General features: G+C 36.1%; 2 protein-coding genes and 1 long non-coding RNA gene across 5 annotated transcripts in view; 1 reads left to right on the top strand and 2 right to left on the bottom strand.

Moving 5' to 3' along the window:
- smpd5 (sphingomyelin phosphodiesterase 5) overlaps positions 1-26756 on the bottom strand; it is a 706732-nt gene that overhangs the window by 230264 nt on the left and 449712 nt on the right. The window lies entirely within an intron of this gene.
- Positions 608-25143, bottom strand: ptdss1a (phosphatidylserine synthase 1a). The gene is given in 13 exon segments (NM_200956.1): positions 608-1155; positions 4834-4897; positions 7719-7787; positions 8740-8839; positions 10709-10774; positions 12150-12262; positions 13435-13576; positions 14157-14308; positions 16441-16599; positions 17041-17165; positions 17278-17322; positions 17508-17599; positions 24823-25143. Coding segments are annotated over 13 exon segments (1398 nt in total). The 5' UTR covers positions 25002-25143; the 3' UTR covers positions 608-1063.
- LOC147833525 (uncharacterized) lies at positions 24769-26756 on the top strand. 3 transcript variants are annotated; one of them, XR_015512289.2, is made up of 4 exons: positions 24769-25633; positions 25674-25745; positions 25831-26055; positions 26110-26756. It is a non-coding gene; the product is annotated as an uncharacterized LOC147833525 (long non-coding RNA). The 3 variants fall into 3 exon arrangements; XR_015945065.1 differs by having other exon boundaries at positions 26153-26477; XR_015512288.2 differs by lacking the exon at positions 25674-25745 and having other exon boundaries at positions 24769-25642; positions 25768-26055; positions 26110-26569.

Below are 26756 nucleotides of genomic sequence, written 5' to 3'. Positions count from 1 at the left end.
TTATTAATCTAAAAACATTTAAAGAACAAAAAGAATAAGAAAAAGACATTTTTACATCCTTTCTGATCAAACAAATTAATCTTTAATCTGAATTAACCAATCTGAAATGGTCTACAGCGCATGTGTTTGGACTGTGGGGGGAAACCGGAGCACCCAGAGGAAACCCACGCCAACACAGGGAGAACTTGCAAACTCCACACTGAAATGCCAGCTGACCCAGTCGGGACTTGAACCAGTGACCTTCTTGATGTGCTAACCACTGAGCCACCATGCCACTAAATACATTTTTATTTTTAGTCAAATTTTTAATATTTTTTATTATTATTTTGTTAACGCAACCTTGGTGAGCAGAAGAGACTATTTACATAAAACGTTTAAAAAACTATTACTTTTACATTTAATGATCGATTAAAATGCCAAATTTATTCATTTAAAAACCTTTAAAGAACAAAAAGAAAAAGACATTTTTACGTTATTTCTGATCAAACAAATTAATCTATAATCTTAATAAAACAATTAATTTAATTTATTTATTTTGTTGACGCACCCTTGGTGAGCAGAAGCGACTTAAAAAAAAAAAAAAAAGGAGTAAAACATTAAAAAAATATTACTTTTACATTTAATGATCGATTAAAATGCCAACTTTATTCACTGATTTATTTAAAAACGTTCACAAAAACAAGAAAGTAAAAGGGTAAACACTGGTCTCATGTTGACTTTATCACAGTCACATTATGATATGAATAATAACACATGAAATGGGATGCGTAATATACACCGGCGACATAACATACAGTAACGAGCAGCAACACTAACGAGTCCCGCATGCTACTGGAGATCACTGCTCGGGATCCGACCTGGTTAACCAGTCTCTGAAAACCACACACACACAAACACACACACTATTGCCTCTCGCAGGTCGGCGGTGTTGAAGCCGCTCTGACATCTGAAATATTGGACCAAACCTGAGACCGTCTCACCCTCATCATCACCATCATCATCACTGCTGCTCCTCCAGCCGGAGCCAATCACGTGCAAATGTTCCTCAATAAAGACCAGCTCTTCATTTCTCCATGCCATTGATGGTCCTGCTGTCTCCTGAATCTCTCCGCTTCCTGGTGGAACAGGAAGTCGTGCTGTCTATTTCAAACTCCCCTGAAATGACATTAAATAAACAGTGAATTGATGCATGCACATTACGAAAAACTGTTCACATGACGTAATAAAATAATAAAAAATGAAGAAAAATAAATCATCCACATGGAAAAAAAGACTATTCGTAATTTACAGTCAATGCTGTCGTGTTTCAAGAGTTCACACTCAGCTGATGATTGATGAATAAAAAGCGTGTTTGGCATGGGAGAGAGCCCTGAGCTCAGAGGAACCTTAACCTTACTGTCATGTGAGAGGGGAGTCTGAGCTCAGGTAGATCTCGGGAGCTCCCCAGTTTAAGCTAGAAAAAAGGGGGAGGAGTCGGGGAGGATGGGGGAATTCTGCAAGACGAAGATGGTTAAGGTAAGGAGATCTGTCTATCATGTGACTGCTAATGCGGGACCAGCCATGATCAATCATAAGCACGTGCGCCTCTCGAAATTTGTTTATAATATACTTTAATTAGTGTACAGTATTTTAGAACCACACCATAGTAAAGTACAGCATAATATAGTATCTGTTGTGGTGATTCTATAGTTGCACAACAGCAATAGTAATTGGTCTGTTGTGGTGAGTACAGTCGCTATGGTAACACAACAGCTATAGTAATTGATCTGTTGTATTGACTCTGTCACTATGGTAACACAACAACTATAGTAATTGATCTGTTGTGGTGAGTACAGTCGCTATGGTAACACAACAGCTATAGTATTTGATCTGTTGTATTGACTCCGTCACTATGGCAACACAACAATTATAGTAATTGATCTGTTGTGGTGATTGTACAGTCGCTATGGTAACACAACAACTATAGTAATTGATTTGTTGTGATGACTACAGTCGCTATGGTAACACAACAACTATAGTAATTGATCTGTTGTATTGACTCTGTCACTATGGTAACACAACAACTATAGTAATTGATTTGTTGTGATGACTACAGTCGCTATGGTAACACAACAACTATAGTAATTGATCTGTTGTATTGACTCTGTCACTATGGTAACACAACAACTATAGTAATTGATCTGTTGTGGTGAGTACAGTCGCTATGGTAACACAACAGCTATAGTATTTGATCTGTTGTATTGACTCCGTCACTATGGCAACACAACAATTATAGTAATTGATCTGTTGTGGTGATTCTACAGTCGCTATGGTAACACAACAACTATAGTAATTGATTTGTTGTGATGACTACAGTCGCTATGATAACACAACAACTATAGTAATTGATTTGTTGTGATGACTACAGTCGCTATGGTAACACAACAACTATAGTAATTGATTTGTTGTGATGACTACAGTCGCTATGGTAACACAACAACTATAGTAATTGATTTGTTGTGATGACTACAGTCGCTATGGTAACACAAAAACTATAGTAATTGATTTGTTGTGGTGACTACAGTCGCTATGGTAACAACAACTATAGTAGTTGATCTGCTGTGGTGGTTCTATTGTTGCTAAGGTAACTACAGCAACAGTAATTGATCTGTTGTGATTCTACTGTCACTATGGTAACACAACAACTATAGTAATTGATCTGTTTTGGTGACTCTACCATCGCTATGGTAACAACAGCTATAGTAATTGATCTGTTGTAGTGACTCTATTGTCACTATGGTAACACAACAACTATAGTTATTGATCTGTTGTGGTGATTCTATAGTTGCTATGGAAACAACACCTATAGTAAATGAACTATTGTGATTCTATAGTTGCTATGGTAACAACAACTACAAGAACTACTTGTCGGTAAAGCCAAATTACTGACTTACAACAACTGTTAGTAAAAGGAAAAAGCTATAAGTCAAATGAAAACAGAAGAATAAAACAAGGTTAAACACACAAAAAGATCAAAAACAATATATTAGCATCTCAACGACACAAAAATAATAATTATGTCGATAAATTTGTCAAAACTATATGCTTGATTGGTCTTTACATTTTCAATTCGACAACTGCACTATAGTTATTACAACAATTAAATATGCAATGTGGGATACATTCTGTTAAGTAGGGTTTTTACAGTTTAATTTAATTAGTTCACTATAATAACCCTGCTGTACAGCAATGTGTGTATTATATCATTAAATATACAGTTGAAAGCAAAAGTTTACATACACTCTAAAAAAGGAACATAACTATTTTTTTTTTAATTTCTGATGGTAAATCACTAAACGTTTACTATTGTAGAGCCGTTAGGATTATCTGAATGATTTACATTTGCTAAATGCCAGAATAATGAGAGAATTATTTGTAAAGAATTTTCTATTAATTTCTAGACAGTCAAAAGTTTACACACATTTCCTTGGTATTTTTTAGCTTTGCTTTTGATTTGGTCAAATGTTTTGGGTCTCCTTCCACAAGCTTCTCACAATAGTTTGCAGGAATTTTGGCCCATTCCTCCTGACAGAATTGGTGTAACTGAGTCAGATTTGTAGGCTGTCTTGCTCGCACAAGCTTTTTCAACTCTGCCCACAAATTTTCTAAAGGATTGAGATCAGGGCTTTGTGATGGCCACTCCAAAACATTCAATCTGTTGTCCTTAAAGCACATTTGAACTAATTTGGCAGTATGCTTAGGGTCATGGTCTGTTTGGAAGAGCCATTTGTGGTCAAGTTTTAATTTCCTGGCTGATTTGTTGAGATGTTGCTTCAGTATTCCTCCATAATGTTCTTTCTTCATGATGCCATCTATGCTGTGAAGTGGACCAGTCCCTCCTGCAGCAAAACAGCCCCACAACATGATGCTGCCGCCCCCATACTGCACAGTTGGGATGGTGTTCCTAGACTTGTGCTCTTTCCCCTTTGTCCTCCAAATGTAACACTGGTCATTATGGCCAAACAGTTCAATCTTAGCTCCATCAGAGCACAGGACATGTCTCCAAACATTACTCTTTTCCCATGTTGTCACACAAGGAAGCAGTGTGTTTGAGCTTTTCCTTGAACACTATTCTACAGTTGTGCCTCACATTAACTCAAATGTTGTCAATTAGCCAATCAGAAACTTCCAACACCTTGACATCATCATCTGAGCTTATCCAGAGGCAGAATAATCTTATTGTGTGTAAACTTGACTTTCAAGAAGAGTTATAATCATTTCTCAAACAATCTCTCTCTCATTACTCTGCTATTAAGCAGAATAGAAACACATTTGATCATCCTGACTTACCTAAAAGAGAATAAGTCACATATACCTCTGACTTGTTTTAATGGTTATGTGCCTTTTTATACAGTGTAAGAAAACTTCTGCTTTCAACTGTACATTAGTTATTAGTCTAGTGTGTGTTCTGCTGTTTCACCACTAGAGGCCAGAAGTCTACAGGTGATGACTAAACCATCATTAAAGGGACAGCTCACCCAGCATTTACTCTTCCTTTACTTGTTTCAAACTTTTATGAGATTTGGTTTTATTTCTGGTAAACTCAAAAGAAGATATTTTGAAAAATGTTGGAAACCTGTATCTATTGACTTCTATAGTATTTGCTTTTCACATGGAAGTCAATGGTTATCATCTATCTTTAAAAAAATCTTCTATAGTGATCATCAGCACAAGAAAAAAAATCTCATCGAGGTTTGAAACCACTTTGAGTGTATTAAATGTTCACTTTTTGGGTGAACCATCCCTTTAAGATGATCAAACATAAATAGTAACCATAAGCTGATGGTGTTTTACCTTTGCATTCGGTCACGCTGTCACCCGCCTCACTGTAAATACTGTCCTCACACTCCGAGAAGCTCTACACACACACACACACACACACACACACACACACACACACACACACACACACACACACACACACACACACACACACACACACACACACACACACACACACACACACACACAATAAGATCACATGATTGTATGATTTTACAACCTTTAATACTTAAATGAACACCCCGTAATAAACATTGTGAATTGATCAGATAAATTAACATTATTTGATATTTCACTCTAATAAAACAGCTGGAAGAAGTTAAATGCTAATTGTACAGCGTTAATAAACAATAATAGCCCTATAAATGGTCGCAGACTCTTCACTTAATATTTCAGTGTGCATTCGGCCAGATTAACACGAGGAAACATCAATGCATGGTGCCGACTGCTAGCTCTCTGCAATTCTCACATGGTCGTCTACTAAAGCCAAGCAGAGGCCAGTACCTGGATGGGAGACCACATGGGAAAGCTAGGATGCTGCTGGAAGGGGTGTTAGTGAGACCAGCAGGGGGCACCCAATCTGCAGTTTTTGTGGGTCCTAATGCCCCAGTAGCTGCATTTCCACTATCAGGCCAGTGCGAGCCAGGGCTTATATCGGGCCAGGCCGGGCCAATCGCCCGGGAGGTTGAGCAGTGAGGCCGAAATCATGTCGCGTTTCCACTGTCAGGCTAGTAGCTCGCAGCACATCACGCAAACCCCGCCCCCAGAACATCCCCCGAATCGAACGTCACTCAAACCGCCCACTTCAGCGAGAATCATGCAGATAAAGCACACCATCACATCATCACGAAACTATTAAAATTAGGACAACCAAAACAAACAAATGACACGTTACTGTACAGCAGTACAACGCATGTCTATACGCACATGCCTGTGTGTTTTCATTCATCATATTCATTTACTCGCCGACCGACTATTGGCATCGAAATCCAGTGGTCTTGCCACTAACGGAGGAACCCAGCGCAGGGAGCGCACACATCCATAATATAACACCACATATATCAAATTCTCCGTTAATAACTCGATATAAAATGTATTTTATAACATCCTCTAGACAGAATCTGTCCAACATTCATCCCAAATGAACTGAAACATGATTTTTTCCCCTATAGGCTTTATTACACTTCATAGGTGATTCCCTTTATTTAAAGATGTTGCTTATATCTTAAGTAAAGGAAAGTGTTCAGTGTTTCAGCACATAAGAGCAGCACGTAATAAAATATTGCCTATATTTCGTTGCGCTCAGCAGCAAAGCACTAATAAAGCTCTTTATGTATTTAAAATTTCCTTTTTTAATTTTACCACGTCATATAAAAACATAAACACTTGTTTGAGGACACAGAACACATTCTGAACTTGCAGTTTTCCCTGTCTAAAAAGTGCTGCACAGAAAAAAAGGTTGCCTATTTCTGCTTTCGATCACCGCCAAAATGCTTTGTTTGCATAATTTGATTAATTTCATCGTATCCAAATACTTTATAAATAATAGTTAAAACATTTTCCGGTGTTTATTTATTTATTTATTTATATTTTTAGGAAATATCTAAAAAAATTTTTTAAAGAGGCTTTTGAAAAATGAAAGTTTAACATAAATTTGAAACAGTTTGATATAGTACCTAATTGTTATAGCTATAGCTTTTGTTAGTTTTATATTGGTTTATTTATTTATTGTGATTTTATTATATCTGATATTTTTAATTCTTTAAATTATTTCAATATAGGGCTATTTTATCTAGATATGACTCTATTGTTTTGAGCCTACAAAAGTGGACATGAAATTTGTAAAGTTTAATGTCTTTCTGTTGTGTTCATTTAGTGTATTATCTCCAAAATAAATAAAAACAATAAAAAAATAAAAGACAAAAGCCACGCGGCATCAACAGAGCTGTGAAGGGAGCCCTCTTTTCCTCGGTCTCAAAGGCATCTAAACACGCAAAAACACACTTATTAAACTTGACGAAACCTCTTGAAATCCTTTACTGTCTGCTGTGTCTTTAATATGGTGTAAAGATTATTTTGCGTTATTGAAACATCAAAGAAATGCAGCAAAGAAAAGTCACTTATAAATTAAAACTACTTTATTATTTTATGCAACAGCCTTACATTTAAAAGAGAAACATAGGGGCGATCATATGCAAAAAAGACCCCAGCCTATAATTTGTTCCAGATGTTTTCTTTCCCTTTTTTATTTATTTGTTATGTGTTTGGCGCATGTACTTGTGTACGATCGGAAAACTGTCCCCTTCTCTCCTTTCACTCCGCCCCGAAGCCCCGGCTGGCCCTCTTTGGCCCAAGGTATTCGGCGTCCGAAAAAGGCCGGCCGCTGGCCCCAAGAAATCCCCGATTTGGCCCGATTAGGCCTCGGAAGTGACAGTGGAAACGCGAGTGGCCTTGGCTCGCCCTGGCTCGCTCGCTTTAGGCGCAATAGTGAAAACGCAGCTAGTGTATTGATGGGGACTCTCCACATGCATGAGACTTCATTCTCCATATGAGAGGCGTCTTTAAGCACCAATAAAAGCCTTTTATATAAAGTAAATACACTTCAGTAGTTCAGCTCTTTCTCCTTCTGCCATTTCATTCTTATTACACACGACTCATTTTTCAGATTTGTTTTGTTTTGTTTTATTTTTATGTTTGTATTGTTTGGGTTTTTCCCATAATCGGATTCAATTCCATATCAGGAGCTCCTGTAGAAATATTATTGCCAGGAAAAACACATGACAATGTGTTCAATACTCGTTTCCCTCACTGTAACTCTAATAGACACCTTTAGACAGAAACAGCAAGTGTCTGAGTCTCTGTCACGTCTCTGTTCTGCTTTTGTGTTTGTAACTCACCTTCTGTCGGGGGCCGTAGTTTTCAGCGTACCACACCATCACATACAGACACAGGAATGTGATGAACGCCTACGGAAAAATCACAAAAGACACACACACACACACACACACACACACACACACACACACACACACACACACACACACACACACACACACACACACACACACACACACACACACACACACACACACACACACACACAAACAATAAGATCACATTGTTTGATTTTACAACCTTTAATACTTAAATACTTACCCAGAAGACTATTACTAGATGATTTTCTCCCACATACTGCAGAAGCCACCCCCCCACCCCCACATACACACACGTTTGCGGTTCCTTAAAAATTACTACACAATATATATATATACACACACACACACACATACATATATATATATATACATATATATATATATACATATACATACATACATATACATATATATATATATATATATATATATATATATATATATATATATATATATACATATATACATACATATATATATATATATACATATATATGTATGTATGTATGCATGCATGTATGTATATGTATATATATATATATATATATATATATGTATTAGGGGTGTCAAAATTAATCGTTTCTTCGGTGCACCGCGATGCAGACGCGGACAATAAGGTATCGGTTCAGTAATAATCATAACCGGTTATTGTGTACTGACGTCATTTATCTCCTGTGCGCTCTGTCACGAGGGAGGTGAGCGCGAGTATTTACAATACTTAGCCAACTCAGGGCCGGTCCGAGGCATAGGCACCATAGGCAAATGCTAAGGGCGCTGTACATCCAGGGGGCACCAGAAATGAGCGCGGTTCAGTTGGTTTTGTTTTCAAAATTCCTGACACACATTCAGTTATAGACGGCAATAACTCAAAAACCCAAATTTTTTTTTTGTATATATATATATATATATATATATATATATATATATATATATATATATATATATATATATATATATATATATAAATAAAACCGAAACTCACCAAACACACAAGCCACAGGATCACATAGAGAATCTGCGTCTTGGAAAATAAATCTTGTCCAAATTTAATACACGCCAGCGCCTCCAGAAAGGCTATTGCACTGCAGGGAGAAAAAAAAATTATCAGATCTTCAGTGTGCAACAGAATCTAGATGATGATAAAAACTAAATGACATAGTCTAGATCAGAGTTTCTCAACTGGTGGGTCACGACCCAAAAGTGGGTCACGGGAACATTTTCAGTGGGTCGTGGAGTGTGTGATCAAAAATTTGTAACTTATTTTGCTAATATCGGACTTTTATTTTGAAATGCGTGTGCGACAACCGTACTGTTTGATATGTGAAATTTCAGCGCAAGTACAACCCCGAATATGTAAAGTGTGGATTTACATGTATGGACGACAAAAAAAGGCTTAAAACCTCAATGTGTTATATGTAGTGAGGTGCTCTCACAAGAGAGCATGACACCGTCTAAATTAAAACGACATTTAGAAACCAAACATCCCAGTTGCAAGGACAAACATGTGGACTATTTTCAAAGACGACTCCAATAGCTGAGGGCATCACAAAAGTGCCGAACATCTTCTTAAAACAAGTATAGGCACTCCGCGCATCTTACTGTGCTCACAGTGTAGCACAGGCCAAGGAAGCCCAGACAAAAGCAGAAGAGCAAATAACTGGTGATTACTATAAAAATGCTTATGATCAACAGGATCAGTGTTAATGTTTTATAAACAGTTCAGTTTAGTTAATGGTAAGCACTGTTTACAGTATTTGACGTTTTTATTGTGTATTATTTCTATAATTTAATACGTTTTGTTAAATGACAGCAGTAAAATATAGTTTATTTGTAAGTCTTGGTGATTTTATTATGATTAATCTGTCACTACTTTTGTATGTTAACAAATAAATACAAATGAATTATACTTCCTTAAAATATATATTATTGTTCCTAAAAATTTGGGTCGCGGCTTGATGACCATGTACAAATGTGGGTCCCATGGCCAAACCAGTTGAGAACCACTGCTCTAGATGACGAAGTCTAGATGTTAAGCAGAAGACAAGCAGATCTGGGTCAATGCATATCTCAGATTGATCAGACACAACAGAGCAGAAGTGAAGCCCACCGAAGGGCTGATGGAGAAACAGGGTTTGTGGTTAAACGTTTGCTATTATGATGAAAACACACTGCAGACACACACGTGCAGATCAGGGCCTGAACCAAAGTTAAAATGTGCTAGGATAAATGTAAATAAAAATAATTAAGGAAAGCCACTTAAAAAATAACTAGAACTAAATTTAATATTAAAAAGCAAACCTTTAAGTCAAAAGTTTAATTTTATAGTAGTTTTAATAAGACATTAAATTTGATTAATTCCAAGTTTAATTAAATTAAACATTAAAATACTTTTATTAGCTTAAATTTAAGTTAGATTAAATTTATAGTTATTCTATATTAAAATGAAATAAATTAAATTATTAATAAAAGTTTAAAAAATATTAATAAAGAGAAAAAGTTAAATTCACTTAAATTTGTTAGCATGAACAAATGTTTAATTAAATATTTAATTACACACTAAATTAAACGTGAATAAGACATTAAATTGGATTAAATACAGGTTAAATTTAAATTAGATAATACAATTTATTGAACACAATTAGTTTAAAGTTAATATTAAATGTAGTTAATATAAATTAAACGTTATTAATTAGTTTATTTAAATTCAAGCTGAATTGAAACTTGATTAAACTCATGTCAAATTAAAATAAAATATTGAATTAATAATTAAACATTAAGTCAATAAAGTGAAAAGGTAACTTAATTGATGTAAAACTACAGTAAAATTATTCAACACTAAATTAAATGATCAAATTAAGCTGAATTACATTAAACTCTAATAAATAAGCAAATAAAAATGTAGTTCTGGAATTAGAAAAGAAGAAAATGGCAGAGAAGATGCTGAAACTCACCCAAACACCCAGCACTGAGTCCCGACACGCTTACACTGAGTGTCTGTTAGATACGCATAATACTGTCTGCAACACACAGAAACACACGCTGAATACGCAGCAATTCACGAGTGCACACTTTTCATGTCACAAATTATGCCTTCACAACACTGTACAAGAGTTTTTTTCAGTAAAAAAAAACATTTCCAGAGATTTTAAGTTAATATTTGTAGAATTGAACAACACTTTTGATGGGTAATGATACTGTTTAGTATATTCAGGTAATCAAATATGGCATTTTTGGTAGGTATTTATTTTGTTCTAATGCTGGAAATGTAAGAAATTAAATTCATGCTGCTCAAATATGCACAATTACAAAGAAATTAAAAGCTAAAAAATAAAGAAATGTAATAAAATATATAAATAAAATTTATTTAATTTATCATTAAAATCATGTCTTTTTTATTTAAAAAAATGCATTAAAAAATGTAGTGGACATCACAAATCAACGCATAAAAATCCTTAAATGCTTAACTAGGTTAATTAGGTTAACTAGGCAGGTTAGGGTAATTAGGCAAGTTACTGTATAACGATGGTTTGTTCTGTATACTATCGAATAACAATATAGCTTAAAGGGGCTAATAATTTTGACCTTAAAAAGGTGTTTAAAATATTAAAAACTGCTTTTATTCTAGCCAAATTAAAACAAATAAGATTTTCTCCAGAAGAAAAAACATTATCAGACATACTGTGAGCATTTCTTTGCTCTGTTAAACATCATTTGGGAAATATTTAAAAAAATAAAAAGAAATTCAAAGGGGGCGAATAATTCTGACTTTAACTGTATTCAAAATGAATGTAAAAGAACAGATAAAACTAGCTTTACTCTATTTTATATTTTATTTTACATAAATGTTACGTTTACACTAAAATACATCACATTTTGAAGGTAAAATGAAAGATAAATGAAAGCTTTAAGTGTTTTATTTATATGGTTTATACTGTATTTTCATCTCAGGCTCATACAAATAATTCAATAGTTCAATTTTAATATTAATTATTAGTTTTTCATCAGCTCATGAATCAGCTTATAAGTAAAATAATATTAATTAAAAAAATAATAAAAAAAGTTAAAAAAAATATTTTATTCATTAATTAAAAAATTTAGTTTAAATGTATGAGCCTGAGATACTGAAAAAAAACTGCGTGATATATTAATATATATATTTAAAATGCATATCAAAAACACCCATAGCTTATAAATAAAAATAATTTAATAAAAATAAAATTGTGTATAAATAAAAAAAATGGTTTTACTCTCTTTTTATTTGACATAAATTTTACGTTTTACTCTAAAATTCATCATATTTTGAAGGTAAAATGGGTTATGAATGGCATGGTGTTTTATATATACTTTAGTAAATGAGTGTTTGTTTTAAGTGTGTGGATTATTGTCCCGTACCGAACAGTTGGAGCAGTGATAATGCCGATGAACAGGATCCTGCACCAGCTGAGAGCGTGGCATGCCGGGAAAACAAAGATGTGCTTCAGGAAGAAAGTGTTGAGCTCCGTCAGCTGGAAAACACACACACAGAAAGATTGAACAAGATACAAAGCTTAAAATATTAATTAGTTTAATTTAAATTAAATTAGACTAAAATTAACTGTAAAGTCATTAAAGTCAAAATAAAATCACTGAAAAAATACTTAAAAGAAATGTCATTACATTTACATTTTACATTTAGTCATTTAGCAGACGCTTTTATCCAAAGCGACTAATGTTTAATGATGTTTGATCATTAAACATCAAACATTTTGTAAAAAATAACTGTATTAATAAATGATAAAATTATTAAAATAGTTAATAAAAGAAATTACACTTAGTAAAAAATTTAAATATGAAATAATATTAGTTTTAATTCAAGTTAAACATAAATTTAATATTTAATAAAAAATTTAATGTTAAGTCAATAAATTAAAATGGCTAGTATTTGAAAAAATGAATTAAAAATGTTATATTTGGTTAATTTAATTAGACCCTAAATTAAATTAAATTAAAATATGAAATAAAATTAGATTAAATCCAAGTAAATTAAAATTAATTGTACTGAATTGTGCTTAAAATTCATTTAATAAATTAATTATAGTATTAAATTTAACTAATTTAAATTCAAGTTAAATACAATTTAAATATGAAACTCAATTAATTAGATTCACGTTTAATTAAATATTTGATTGAAAATTAAATCAATAAAAGTGAATTTAAGCGAATATGAAAAATTAAATAAAATATTCAAGATTACACATTTTATTAAAATAACTACATTTTATTCAAAACAGCAAAATTAAACTTAAAATAATTAATTAGGTTCATATCACACATGCACAATCCTAGCCATTCAGTTTTTTTGACTTAATTAAGTTTATTTAATCCATCTGGTTTTTGATAAAAGCTTCTGCTAAATGAATAAATAAGATGCAAATAATCTCCCCCCAAAACAGCAATAAATGCAGTGAATGTGGAGAATGAGTGCGTGTTGAGTGCAGATGGAGTGTGTTCAGTGAGAAATAAAGCCTGATCTCCTTCTCAAAGACACACAATGAGGATTTCAAGGGCCCTCAATAGGGAGCAAAGAGGGGCATTCATTGCCATGGAGACGAGCTCAAGGGGCGGAGCTTCAGTCTGAGAGGAGACACACAAACACACACACACAGAAACACGAAAAGTAGGTGTGTGTGGGACTGACCTGCCAGATAATCATGAACAGGTAAACTCCCATCACCCTCTGCAGAGAGGACTTCGGGTCGAGCCAGCGCACATATGTCCAGCTGGCCGGAGTGAACTGAAGAACCGCTCGCTTGATCTTCCCTGTAGTGCTGTGAATGTCTCTGCACACACACACACACACACATTTTCAAAATACTAACTTAATTCTGTCTAAAAATGTCCCCACAAGGTCAGCAGTTGGACTCCATACCATGAGGAATACAAGGTACATGCGCAAAAAACAACACAAAGTCAGGTCACAAACAAAAGCAAAAAGACACACACACACACACACACACACACACACACACACACACACACACACACACACACACACACACACACACACACACACACACACACACACACACACACACACACACACACACACACACACACACACACACACACACACACACACACACAGAAACAACAGTAAAAAGGACACACAATCACATACACATTGACGCACACACTGGAATGCAAACACACACAAGCTCTCATGCATACACACAAAAAACTAAAACACACACACAGACACAAACACACCAACCTACTAACACAAAACATGCACACAAAAATACACGCACAAAAACACAAGCAAACACACTCAACACACAAAAACAAACATATACACACACACACAAAAAAAAAAACTACTCCCACTCATAAAAACACACAAACAGACACACACGCACGTACTTAATACTGGCCCAGTGGTATGTGCGCATCTCCAGGAAGCGGCAGACGGTCATGCCTAGCCAGATTCCCCCTCCGTTACACAGCAGGATGTCCAGAATCACCTGATCCCACCAGCACTCCGCAAAATTAGGAAGAAGATGCATGAAGAACAGCTGCATGGAGACAACACACACCAGCGTTATTATTATTATCATTATTATACACCATACACAGCAAAAAACACTTTGATTCTTTTGTCTCATTTCCAGTCCAAATATCTAAAGATTCTTAAATAATTTTCTAGTCAAGCAAAAAATACTGCCCTGTAAATGAAACCCAAATGAGACAATTAAAATTTGAATAAGTTAAATAAGACAATAAAAATAATGTGTATTTGACGTGGATGTGATTCGGATGTGATTGTGTGTGTAGGAGTGATTTAGATGTGATTGTGGTGTGATGTCATTTGGCTGTGACGTGGTGTGATGCGATTCGGCTGTGACGTAGTGTGATTAGACTGTAACGTGCTTCGGATGCTATTGTGGATGCTATTGTGGATATGATTTGGATGTGATTGTGGGTGTGGCTGTGATTTGGATGCGATTGTGGTGTGATGTGATTCAGATGTGATGTGATTTGGATCTAATTCAGAAGTGATGTGGAATGTGGATGTGACTGATATGTAGATGTGATTGTGATCCACTTCGGGTGTGGTGTTATTAGAATGTGATTGTGGGTGTGATTCGGATGTGATGTGGAATGCGAATGATTGTGATCTGTATGTAATGCGATTCAGATTCAATGTGATTAGAATGTGATGTGGTCCAGATGTGATTGTGGGTGTGATTCGGTTGTGAGTGTGGGTGTGATTCTGATGTGATGCAATTTGGATTTGATGTAGTGTGATATGGATGTGATGTGGTGTGATTTGAATGTGATGTACTTCAGATGTGGTTGTGGGTGGGATTTAGATATGATTTGGATATGATGTGCTTCATATGTGATTGTGGGTGTGATTTGGATGTGATTGTAGGTATGATTTGGATGCTATTTTTGTGATACGCGTGTAATTCAGGTGTGATTCGGATGGGACTTGTGGTGTGATACTTTTCGGATGTGATATAATTCGGATGTGATGTGGTGTGATTTGGATGTGATGTGCTTCAGATGTGATTGTGGGTGTGATTTGGATGTGATGTGCTTCAGATGTGATTGTGGGTGTGATTTGGATGTAATTGTGGTGGGATGGGATTCGGTTGTGATGTGATTCGGATGTGATTAGAATGTGATGTGCTTCGCATGTGATCGTGGATGTGATTGTGGGTGTGATTTGGATGTAATTGTGATGTGATGCTATTCGGATGTGATGTGATTCAGAGGTTATGTGGAATGTGAATGTGATTGATATGTGATGCGATTCTGATGCTACTGTGAATGTGATTGTGGGTGTGATTTGGATGTGATTGATATGTGATGCGATTTGGATGTGATCAGAATCTGATGTGATGTGGAATGTGGATGATGGGATTTGGATGTGATGTGTGCTTCAGATGTGATGTGTGCTTTAGATGTGATGTGCGCTTTGTATGTGGATGTGATGTGGATTTGATTGTGGGTGTGATTATAATGTGGACGTGATTGGAATTTGGATGTGATTGTGATGTTGATGTGGTTGTGATGTGGATGATGCGATTCGGATGCGATGTGATTCGAGTGTGATGTGATTTGGATGTGGTGCGATTCGAATATGATGTGGTGTGCTTCGGATGTGATGTGCATGTAATTGTGGATGTGATTCAGATGTGATTGTGGGTGTTATTCTGATGTGGATGCAATGTGGATGTAATTATGGGTGTGATGTGGATGTGATGTGCATGTAATTGTGGATGTGATTCAGATGTGATTGTGGGTGTTTTTCTGATGTGGATGCAATGTGGATGTAATTATGGGTGTGATGTGGATGTGATGTGCATGTAATTGTGGATGTGATTCAGATGTGATTGTGGGTGTTATTCTGATGTGGATGCAATGTGGATGTAATTATGGGTGTGATGTGGATGTGATGTGCATGTGATTGTGGCTGTGATTCAGATGTGGATGTGACAATGTGTGTGATGTGATCCAGGTCTAATTGTGGGTATAATTTCAATGTGATTGTGGCTGTGATGTGATTCTAACAAGATTTGGATGTGATGTGATTCCAATGTGATTCCAATGTGATACGATGTGATTGTGATTTGGACAACATTCGGTTGTGATGTGATTTAGACGCAATGTGATTCGGATGCAATGTGAGCAGCTTTACCTCAGTGAGCTCCCAGGTGATGCTGATAGTCCAGCACAGGCCGTAGCTGCGGATCAGCAGAGCCTTCATCCCCCAGCCCCAGAAATGACTGAATGCGAAGATGTCGAAGTGACTCAGGATTCGCTCCCATGTGATCACATGACAGTTCACTGCATACTCCTGCCAATCACAGCACACAGTTACATGATCACAATCAGCCAATCAGGATGAGCCTACACTATCTAATAAACATTGTGTTATTGTATACACCAACATATATATAGAATAAAACTAAATTATTTTTAGAAACAGAATGAAATAAACACATATTACCCGATAATACATATTCATCATTCAAAATACATTGATAACATTTTTAAAACTTTAACAAATTTTTTGGACCAGTAATAATATTAATAATTAAATTAAATATCTTTTATTTGTGAAACAAGATATACATTCTAAATAGTTTTAATATGATTTTATATAATTTCTGTCTACAATCTCTCTGCAGAAGGTGACATTCTCCTGTTCTTGACCAGTGTATGACTCCTCCTTCAGTAATACAGCAGTGTGTGTGTGTGTGTGTGTGTGTGTGTGTGTGTGTGTGTGTGTGCTGACCATGACGTCTGCTTCTCGTTTGGCGTAGCGCAGGTTTGGATCCAGCCAGAACATCAGAGCCTTCACCTGATCCCAGTTCAGGAAGATGATGAACACCAGGAAGAGGAAGTAGAGAACGCTCAGACCTGTTCAACATACACACACATGCGCACACAGACACACACACTTCAGCAACTCATCATATGAAATCCTCATTTATTATCCTGGTGAATCTTCAGGATGCTCTGATTGACTCACCGAACACTATTCTCCATATTGCTGGATGAGGCCTGGTGAACGGACCTGAAAGACACAGACACAGTTAGTCTTGTCTTTGAATTGCCACTATGCTGACACACAGGCGTTTGTAGCTCCGCCCTCTTCTGAAAAGAGCACAATCTCATTTAAATTTAAAGTGACAGTCACTTTATTAGTATAATTCTGTCCTCTGCTGAAGCTGTATTAGTGAATGTGAGAGATCCTCTCACCGTTTGGGAAAGCCAGAACACTGATGACCAGGAAGAAGGAGACGAGCAGGATCAGGCCCACCCGCAGGTTACTGTCAGGGTCTCCGTCATCTCTACACAGGAAACATGCGGTCAGACTATAAACACACACCAGAACACACACACTTCCTGTTTCTACTGCACCACACGCTCAGAGTTCACTACACACATATGCGCACACACATACAGTCGCACACTCATATGCATAAAGAGCCGATATCTGACGAAGAGCCGGTGTGCTGGAACTGTCACACTCTTCATGAGCTTAATAAGTTAACACATTCACATTTCTGGAGCTTTGGTGTTGACACGTGCATGTATACATTTTTTACACACACACACACACACACACACACACACACACACACACACACACACACACACACACACACACACACACACAGTGAAAGAAAAACACACACTGACATAAACACAAACACACACATAGAAAGTGCAACAACAGAACACACAGAAACACAAAACTACACACACACAACCCACACACAGTGAAGAGACAAACACACACACACAACACAACTCATAGTGGACACACACACACACACACACACACACACACACGCACACACAGTGAAACACACTAACTAAAAAAATCTAACACACACACTCAAAAGAAACACAACAAACACACACACACAGTGCTACAACACACACACACACAAACTAAAAAATCTTACATACTTACACACACACACACACAACAAAGAAACACAACAAATACACTAAGTGATACAACACACACACACACACACACACAATAGAGAAACACAACAAACACACACAAAGTGCAATAATACACACACACACACATTCAAAGTAAAGACTCACACACAGAGACAGACAGACACACACACACACACACACACACACACACAGTGAAACACACACAAACTAAAAAAAATTACACACACACACACAAAACAGAGAAACACAACAAACACACACAGTGCTACAACACACACACAAACAAACAAAAAAATGTTATACACAAACACAGTGAAGGCACACACACACACACACACACAACAGATAAACACAACAAACACACACAAAGTGCTATAATACACACACACATACACACAAAGTGAAGACACACACACACACACACACACAAAACAAACACACACAACAAACACACACATACACTGCTAGAACACACACACACACACACACACACACACACACAACAAAGAAACACAACAAACACACGCAACAGATAAACACAACAAACACACATACATTTAAAGTGAAGAGACAGACACACACACACACACACACACACACACACACACACACACGCAACAGATAAACACAATAAACACACACAAAGTGCTATAATACACACACAAACACACACACACACACACACTTAAGACATACACGCAAAAAAACTAACTTACATACCCAACACAAACACAACAAACACACAAAGGGCTACAACAAACCACACACACTTATATACACACACACACACACACACACACACACACACACACACACACACACACACACACACACACACACAGAAACAAACAAAACACAAACACAGAGTATAAAAACAGAACAAACACACAGAAACACCGTAAAACAACTCACACAGACACACAAACAACAAACACACGTGAGCAAATGTACACAGTTTGATGTGTCAAACAACTCAATGCAGTCACAGAACAAACAGTCCCCTCATTTATCAGAGATCACCACAGCGGAATGAACCGTCAACTTTTCCAGCATATGTTTTACACAGCGAATGCACTTCCAGCTGCAACCCAGTACTGGGAAACACCCATACCTACTCATTCACACAAACACTCCAGTTTAGTTGATCAATTCCCCTATAGCACATGTGTTTGGACTCTGGGGGAAACTGGAGCAACCGGAGGAAACCCACACCAACACGGGGAGAACATGCAAACTCCACACAGAAACACCAACTGACCCAGTCATCACTTGAACCAGCGACCTTCTTATTGTGAGGCCACATTGCAACACCACTGAGCCACAGTGTTGCCGACAGAACAAACACGTGAATATTTGAACATTCAGGAGAGATTTACTACACAGAGAATATTTCCGGTACAGTTGAGAACTGATATTAGCACTTCTGCTTCCCCCCCCCCCGGCTAAATGTGTCAAGAATTTTCCCTTTAATCATCCCGTCGCAAAAAAAAAGTCCCTCTAAAGTGAAAGTAGTTTCATATTGTGACAGACAGCGGAAAATAAAACTGTAGGGCAGGAACATGACGCTGATTGGATGCTGAAATGTGGGCGTGGCTATTAAAATTGTAGGCGGGCCTTTATGCAAGCTTGCAGAGGCGGAGTTTAAAATTCTAAATTTAGATAAGACACTGTGAATAAGCACTGTAGTTAGCACCATCACCTCACAGCAAGAAGGTCGCTGGTTTGAGCCTTGGCTGGGTCAGTTGGCGGTTCAGTGTGGAGTTTGCATGTTCTCCCCAGGTTGGTGTGGGTTTCCTCCAGGTGCTCAGGTTTCCCCCACAGTCCAAACAAATGCCTATAGGGGAATTGATTAACTAAATTGGCTGTAGTGTATGAGTGTGTGTGTGTGTAAATGAGTGGGTATGGGTGTTTCCCAGTGATGGGTTGCAGCTGGAGTGGCATCTGCTGCATTAGAACATATGCTGGACAAGTTGGCGGTTCATTCCGCTGTGGCGAACCCTGATTAATAATGGGACTAATTCGAAAAGAAATTGATTAAATGAATATTTATGTTATATTTTTCCAAATTCTTCATTAATATTTGCCCTTAAGATAAATAAAGTGACAGATAGGATCACATATGAATAAGGACATTTCTGATTATATACTTTAAAATGTAAAACAGAAATAATAATTTAAATGTGCTCAATATTTCACTCACTGGCCACTTTATTAGGTACACCTTACTTGTATCAGTTTGGACCCGCTTTTGCCTTCAGAACTGCCTTAATCCTTTGTGGCAGAGATTCAACAAGCTACTGGAAATATTCCTCAGAGGTTTTGCTCCATATTGACATGATAGCATCACACAGTTGCTGCAGATTTGTCGGCTGCACATCCATGATGCCAATCTCCCGCTCCACCACATCCCAAAAGTGCTCTATTGGATTGAGTCTGGTGACTGTGGAGGCCATTTGAGTACAGTGAACTCATTGTCATGTTCAAGAAACCAGTCTGAGATGATTCACGCTTTATGACATGGTGTGTTATCCTGCTGGAAGTAGCCATCAGAAGATGGAGACACTGTGCTCATAAAGGGATGGACATGGTCAGCAGCAATACTCAGGTAGGCTGTGGCGTTGACACGATGCTCAGTTGGTACTAATGAGCCCAAAGTGTGCCAAGAAAATCTCCCCCACACCATTACACCACCACCACCAGCCTGAACCGCTGACACAAGGCAGGATTGGATCCATGCTTTCATGTTGTTGAGGCCAAATTCTGACCTGAGCATCCGAATGTGTCAGCAGAAATGGAGACTCATCAGAGCAGGCAACGTTTCTCCAATCTTCTATTGTCCAGTTTTGGTGAGTCTCTGTGAATTGTAACCTCAGTTTCCTGTTCTTAGGTCTTCTGCTGCTGTAGCCCATCCGCCTCAAGGTTGGACGTGTTGTGTGTTCAGAGATGCTCTTCTGCAGAGCTCGGTTGTAACGAGTGCTTATTTGAGTTACTGTTGCCTTTCTATCAGAAGGAACCAGTCTGGCCATTCTCCTCTGACCTCTGGCATCAACAAGGCATTTGCGCCCACAGAACTGCCGCTCACTGGATATTTCCTCTTTGTCTGACTATTCTCTGTATACCCTAGAAATGGTTGTGCGTGAAAATCCCAGTAGATCAGCAGTTTCTCAAATACTCAGAGCAGCTCGTCTGGCAGCAAAAACCATGCAATGTTTAAAGTCACTTAAATCCCCTTTCTTCCCCATTTTGATGCTCAGTTTGAACTGCAGCAGATCGTCTTGACCATGTCTACATGCCTAAATGCATTGAGTTGCTGCCATGTGATTGGCTGATTAGAAAAACAAACAGTTTGACAGGTGTACCTAATAAAGTGGCCGGTGAGAGTAAATAAACTATTAATTGATTGAATTTACAAGAATGGTACTATAATGTGATATAAACATAAATATCAATTTTAGGACATAACACTTGTATTGTGACATGAGATATTTATCATGTCTCCCAGTCCTGATAATGTTTTTTACTCTTTCCGCTCCCTTTAATGCATAACATTGTTGTTTAGGCATGAAAGAGATCTGCAAGAAGTCTCTGTATATCAATAACACCCCCACTGTAGTCTTGAGTTTTGTTCCCGGAAAGAACATGTCTCGGTATCCACAATTTAAATAATTAATTTGAGTGAGTGATGTGTTGTTGGCTCTGTTTCGCATGACATGTGACCTCACAGTCTGTTTTCTGTGTGCTCAGAAAACCATGTCAACTGATTAGGGTTTAAGCAGTATGCAGATACGGTGTTTGTTGTGGTTTCTGAAGTAACAGAAGCTAAGGATGTAAAGGCTCCTCCCACATCTGTAAAGGGGAGGGGAGCAGATGTGATGCTCATTTCATTTGCATTTAAAGAGACACAAAAAAATGAAGGTTTGTGACAAGTAATTTTTTGCTATGGCTGAATTATCCCTTTAAGGGGAACAAAAGACTTTAAGTACAGTTTAAGTAAATAAATATAATAATATCTGGCATTAGTAACATGTTAATGTTGATGTGTCATATAATAATGTCAATATTCTTTCATTAATGATGACACGTCATAATGATAAGTCAATATTCTTTTGCTTATTACGACGTGTCATATAATAATAAGTCAATATACTTTCGTTAATGACGAGCTGTCATAATAAGTCAATATTCTTTCGTTAATGACGACGTGTCAATTAATAAGTCAATATACTTATGTTAATGACGATGTGTTAAATAATAAGTCAATATTCTTTCGCTAATAAAGACGTGTCATATAATAATAAATCAATATTCTTTTGCTAATAATGACATGTCATAATAATAAGTCAATATTTTTTTTGTTGATGACAACTTGTCACATAATAATAAGTCAATATACTTTTATTAATGATGATGTGTCATATAATTAGTCAGTATTCTTCTGTTAATGATGACGTATCATTTAATAACAAGTCAATATACTTTTGGTAATAACGATGTGTAATATAACGAGTCAATATTCTTTTGCTAATAATGACGTGTCATACAATAAGTCAATTTTCTTTTGTTAATGTCGATGTGTCATATATTAAGTCAATATACCTTCGTTAGTGACGATGTGTCATATAAGTCAATATAATATCGCTAATAATGACGTGTCATACAATAATATGTCAATATTCTTTTGTTAATGTTGACGTGTCATATAATAATAAGTCAATATTCTTTTGTTAATGTCGATGTGTCATATATTAAGTCAATATACTTTCGTTAGTGACGATGTGTCATATAAGTTAATATACTTTCGCTAATAATGACGTGTTATACAATAATATGTCAATATTCTTTCGTCAATGACGACGAGTCATATAATAATAAGTCAATATACTTTCCTTTATGTCGACGTGTCATATAATAATAAGTCAATATTATTTTGTTAATGTCGATGTTTCATATAAAAATAGGTCAATATTCTTTCGTTACTGAGGACGCGTCATATAATAATAAGACAATATTCTTTTGCTAATGACGATGTGTCATATAATAAGTCAATATTCTTTTGTTAATGTCGACATGTCATAATAATAAGACAATATTCTTTCGCTAATGACGATGTGTCATATAATAATAAGTCAATATTCTTTCGCTAATGACGACGTGTCATAATAATAATGTCAATATTCTTTCGCTAATGACGACGTGTCATATAATAATAAGTCAATATTCTTTCACTAATGACGACGTGTCATATAATAATAAGTCAATATTCTTTCACTAATGACGACGTGTCATATAATAATAAGTCAATATTCTTTCACTAATGACAACGTGTCATATAATAATAAGTCAATATTCTTTCGCTAATGACGACGTGTCATATAATAATGTCAATATTCTTTCGCTAATGACGAAGTGTCATATAATAATAAGTCAATATTCTTTCGCTAATGACGACGTGTCATATAATAATGTCAATATTCTTTCGCTAATGACGAAGTGTCATATAATAATAAGTCAATATTCTTTCGCTAATGACGAAGTGTCATATAATAATAAGTCAATATTCTTTCACTAATGACGACGTGTCATATAATAAGTTAATATTCTCTCGGTAATTATGACAAGTCCTATAATATTGAGTCAATATTCTTTCGTTAATGTCGATGTGTTTTTACAAAAAAAACTGTTGTATGTGACTTAGTGGAGGACGATGTCATCAATGTTTGTTTTCCCAGTAGAAATTTTTTACAGAGCCAGTGAACGTGATCATGTGACGTTGCAGTCTTTATTGTGGTTTCTGCAGTAACAAAAGCAGATGCTGTAAAGGCTCCGCCCACTTCTGAAAAGGGTAGGAGAGCAGCAGCTCATTTGCATTTAAAGAGACACAAAAATGAAAATTTGTTTCTAGTAAAGTGTGAGTAAACCATTAAAATATTCGGTTTTGGGAGAACTATCTCTTTAAAGGAACACAATAGTTTGAAAATAGTTTAAATATATCAATATAGTAATATTATATATTATTTTGCACTGCCAATGATGCTGTATTTTTACAAAGCATATCATCAAATAAAAAAATGTGTATGTCACCAATTGAAAGGATGACATCATCAATATTTATGTTTGTCTTCCCATAAATTAATTTTAATTGTGCATGGCTCCGCCCACTTCTGAAAAAGAGAGCAGCAGCTCATTTGCATTTAAAGAGACAAAACAATGAAGGGTTGTGACACGTGAAGGGTGAGTAAACCATGACAAAAAAATGAGTTTTGGGTGAACTACCCCTTTAAGGATTCAAGAAAGTCAAGATCATTCTGTTTATGCTTGTTTACTTCAAGAAATCAGCTGTACCACAAGCAATGACGCTGTCTTTTTACATAGCCGTGCAGGATGACGTCATCAATATTTATGTTTGTTTTCCCCGGAAGTGCAGAACTGTGCATTTTAAATGCGCAAATTCGTTATTCTCGTGAACACAAGCATAACGGCTGACCTCAGATCAACAAACACATCAATCCTGATGAAAGTAAGCTAGTGAAAGTGATCACGTGACGCTGCAGATTCACACTTTTTGTGCGTCACACACACACACGCTCACTCTTACCGCGTAAAGGCGAAGTACATGAGGCTGAGCACGGTGACGGTCAGCAGGCTGATGGTGTGCGGTTTGTAGAAGAACTGGATGGTGATGTCCTCCACCTGCTGCTCGTTGATCATGCGGAAATGCATCCTGTAGTTGACATCATCTTTGCTGAGAGTCTGAGACCTGAAGGTGGTCGCCATGATGGTTTTTTGTCTCCTCCGTGTTGGTCTCTCCTGCAGCCGACACACATGTGTGCAGCTCGGCTAATGCATGGATGAGGAGCTGCTGCTGCTGGTTGTAGTGGTGTCTGTGTGTGTGTTTCTGGAAGATGGAGGACACTTTGGGGGAAAACAGACAATTCGTGCTTTTTCATTGGTGTGCGGGAGGAGAGGGGCGCGCAGCCGCTATGGCGAGCTGGAGGAGTCAAACATAACGCGCTGTTTGTTTGAGTTCCTCACGCGCTCCTGACAAGGTCACACACTGCTGCTGCTGTGGCATTTACACACACACACACACACACACACACACACACACACACACACACACACACACACACACGTGCAGTGGCTCTAAAGTGAAGGGCAAAGGTTTCTACTAAAGGTATTGTTGTTAACAGAGAGCTAAAACACATTACCTCCGTGGTTATTGGAATAAACTACTGTAACGTACGATTAAGAAAATTATATTTAAACAAACCAATAAGCCAACATGCACTGGAATAATACTGAAGTTTACGGTTAATTAGAATACACTGTGAATAAAAAGGTCTGGTGTGTTTGTGAATAAAACGCTAGTGTTTGGTGTGTAAACGAATATAAATAGGACTAAAAGTGTAAAGTTGGTGTTTAAACGAATATAAATAGGATTAAAAGTGTAAACAAAATATAAATAGGATTAAAGTGTTAAGTGTGTTGTGTAAACATAATATAAATAGAATTAAAAGGGTAACGTTTGGGCTGTAAACAGAAAATAAATAGGATTAAAAGTGTAAAGTTTGGTGTGTAAACAGAATATAAATAAGATTAATAGTGTAAAGTTTGGTGTGTAAACAGAATATAAATAGGATTAAAGTGTAAAGGTTGGTGTGTAAACAGAAAATAAATAGGATTAAAAGTGTAAAGTTTGGTGTGTAAATAGAATATAAATAGGATTAAAAGTGTAAAGTTTGGTGTGTAAACAGAATATAAATAGGATTAAAAATGTTACGTTTCGTGTGTAAACAGAATATAAATAGGATTAATAGTGTAAAGTTTGGTGTGTAAATAGAATATAAATAAGATTAAAGTGTAAAGGTTGGTGTTTAAACAGAAAATAAATAGGATTAAAAGTGTAAAGTTTGGTGTGTAAATAGAATATAAATAGGATTAAAAGTGTAAAGTTTGGTGTGTAAACAGAATATAAATAGGATTAAAAGTGTAAAGTTTGGTGTGTAAACAGAATATAAATAGGATTAAAGTGTAAAGGTTGGTGTGAAAACAGAAAATAAATAGGATTAAAAGTGTAAAGTTTGGTGTGTAAATAGAATATAAATAGGATTAAAAGTGTAAAGTTTGGTGTGTAAACAGAAAATAAATAGGATTAAAAGTGTAAAGTTTGGTGTGTAAACAGAATATAAATAAGATTAATAGTGTAAAGTTTGGTGTGTAAACAGAATATAAATAGGATTAAAGTGTAAAGGTTGGTGTGTAAACAGAAAATAAATAGGATTAAAAGTGTAAAGTTTGGTGTGTAAATAGAATATAAATAGGATTAAAAGTGTAAAGTTTGGTGTGTAAACAGAATATAAATAGGATTAAAAATGTTACGTTTGGTGTGTAAACAGAATATAAATAGGATTAATAGTGTAAAGTTTGGTGTGTAAATAGAATATAAATAAGATTAAAGTGTAAAGGTTGGTGTTTAAACAGAAAATAAATAGGATTAAAAGTGTAAAGTTTGGTGTGTAAATAGAATAT

This window comes from Danio rerio, chromosome 16 (assembly GCF_052040795.2).
Source record: "Danio rerio strain M-AB ecotype USA chromosome 16, GRCz13ab, whole genome shotgun sequence".
In the NCBI taxonomy this organism is placed as follows: domain Eukaryota; kingdom Metazoa; phylum Chordata; class Actinopteri; order Cypriniformes; family Danionidae; genus Danio; species Danio rerio.
Note: the sequence above shows the minus strand (reverse complement) of the source record. Positions and strands in the feature narration are given on the sequence as shown.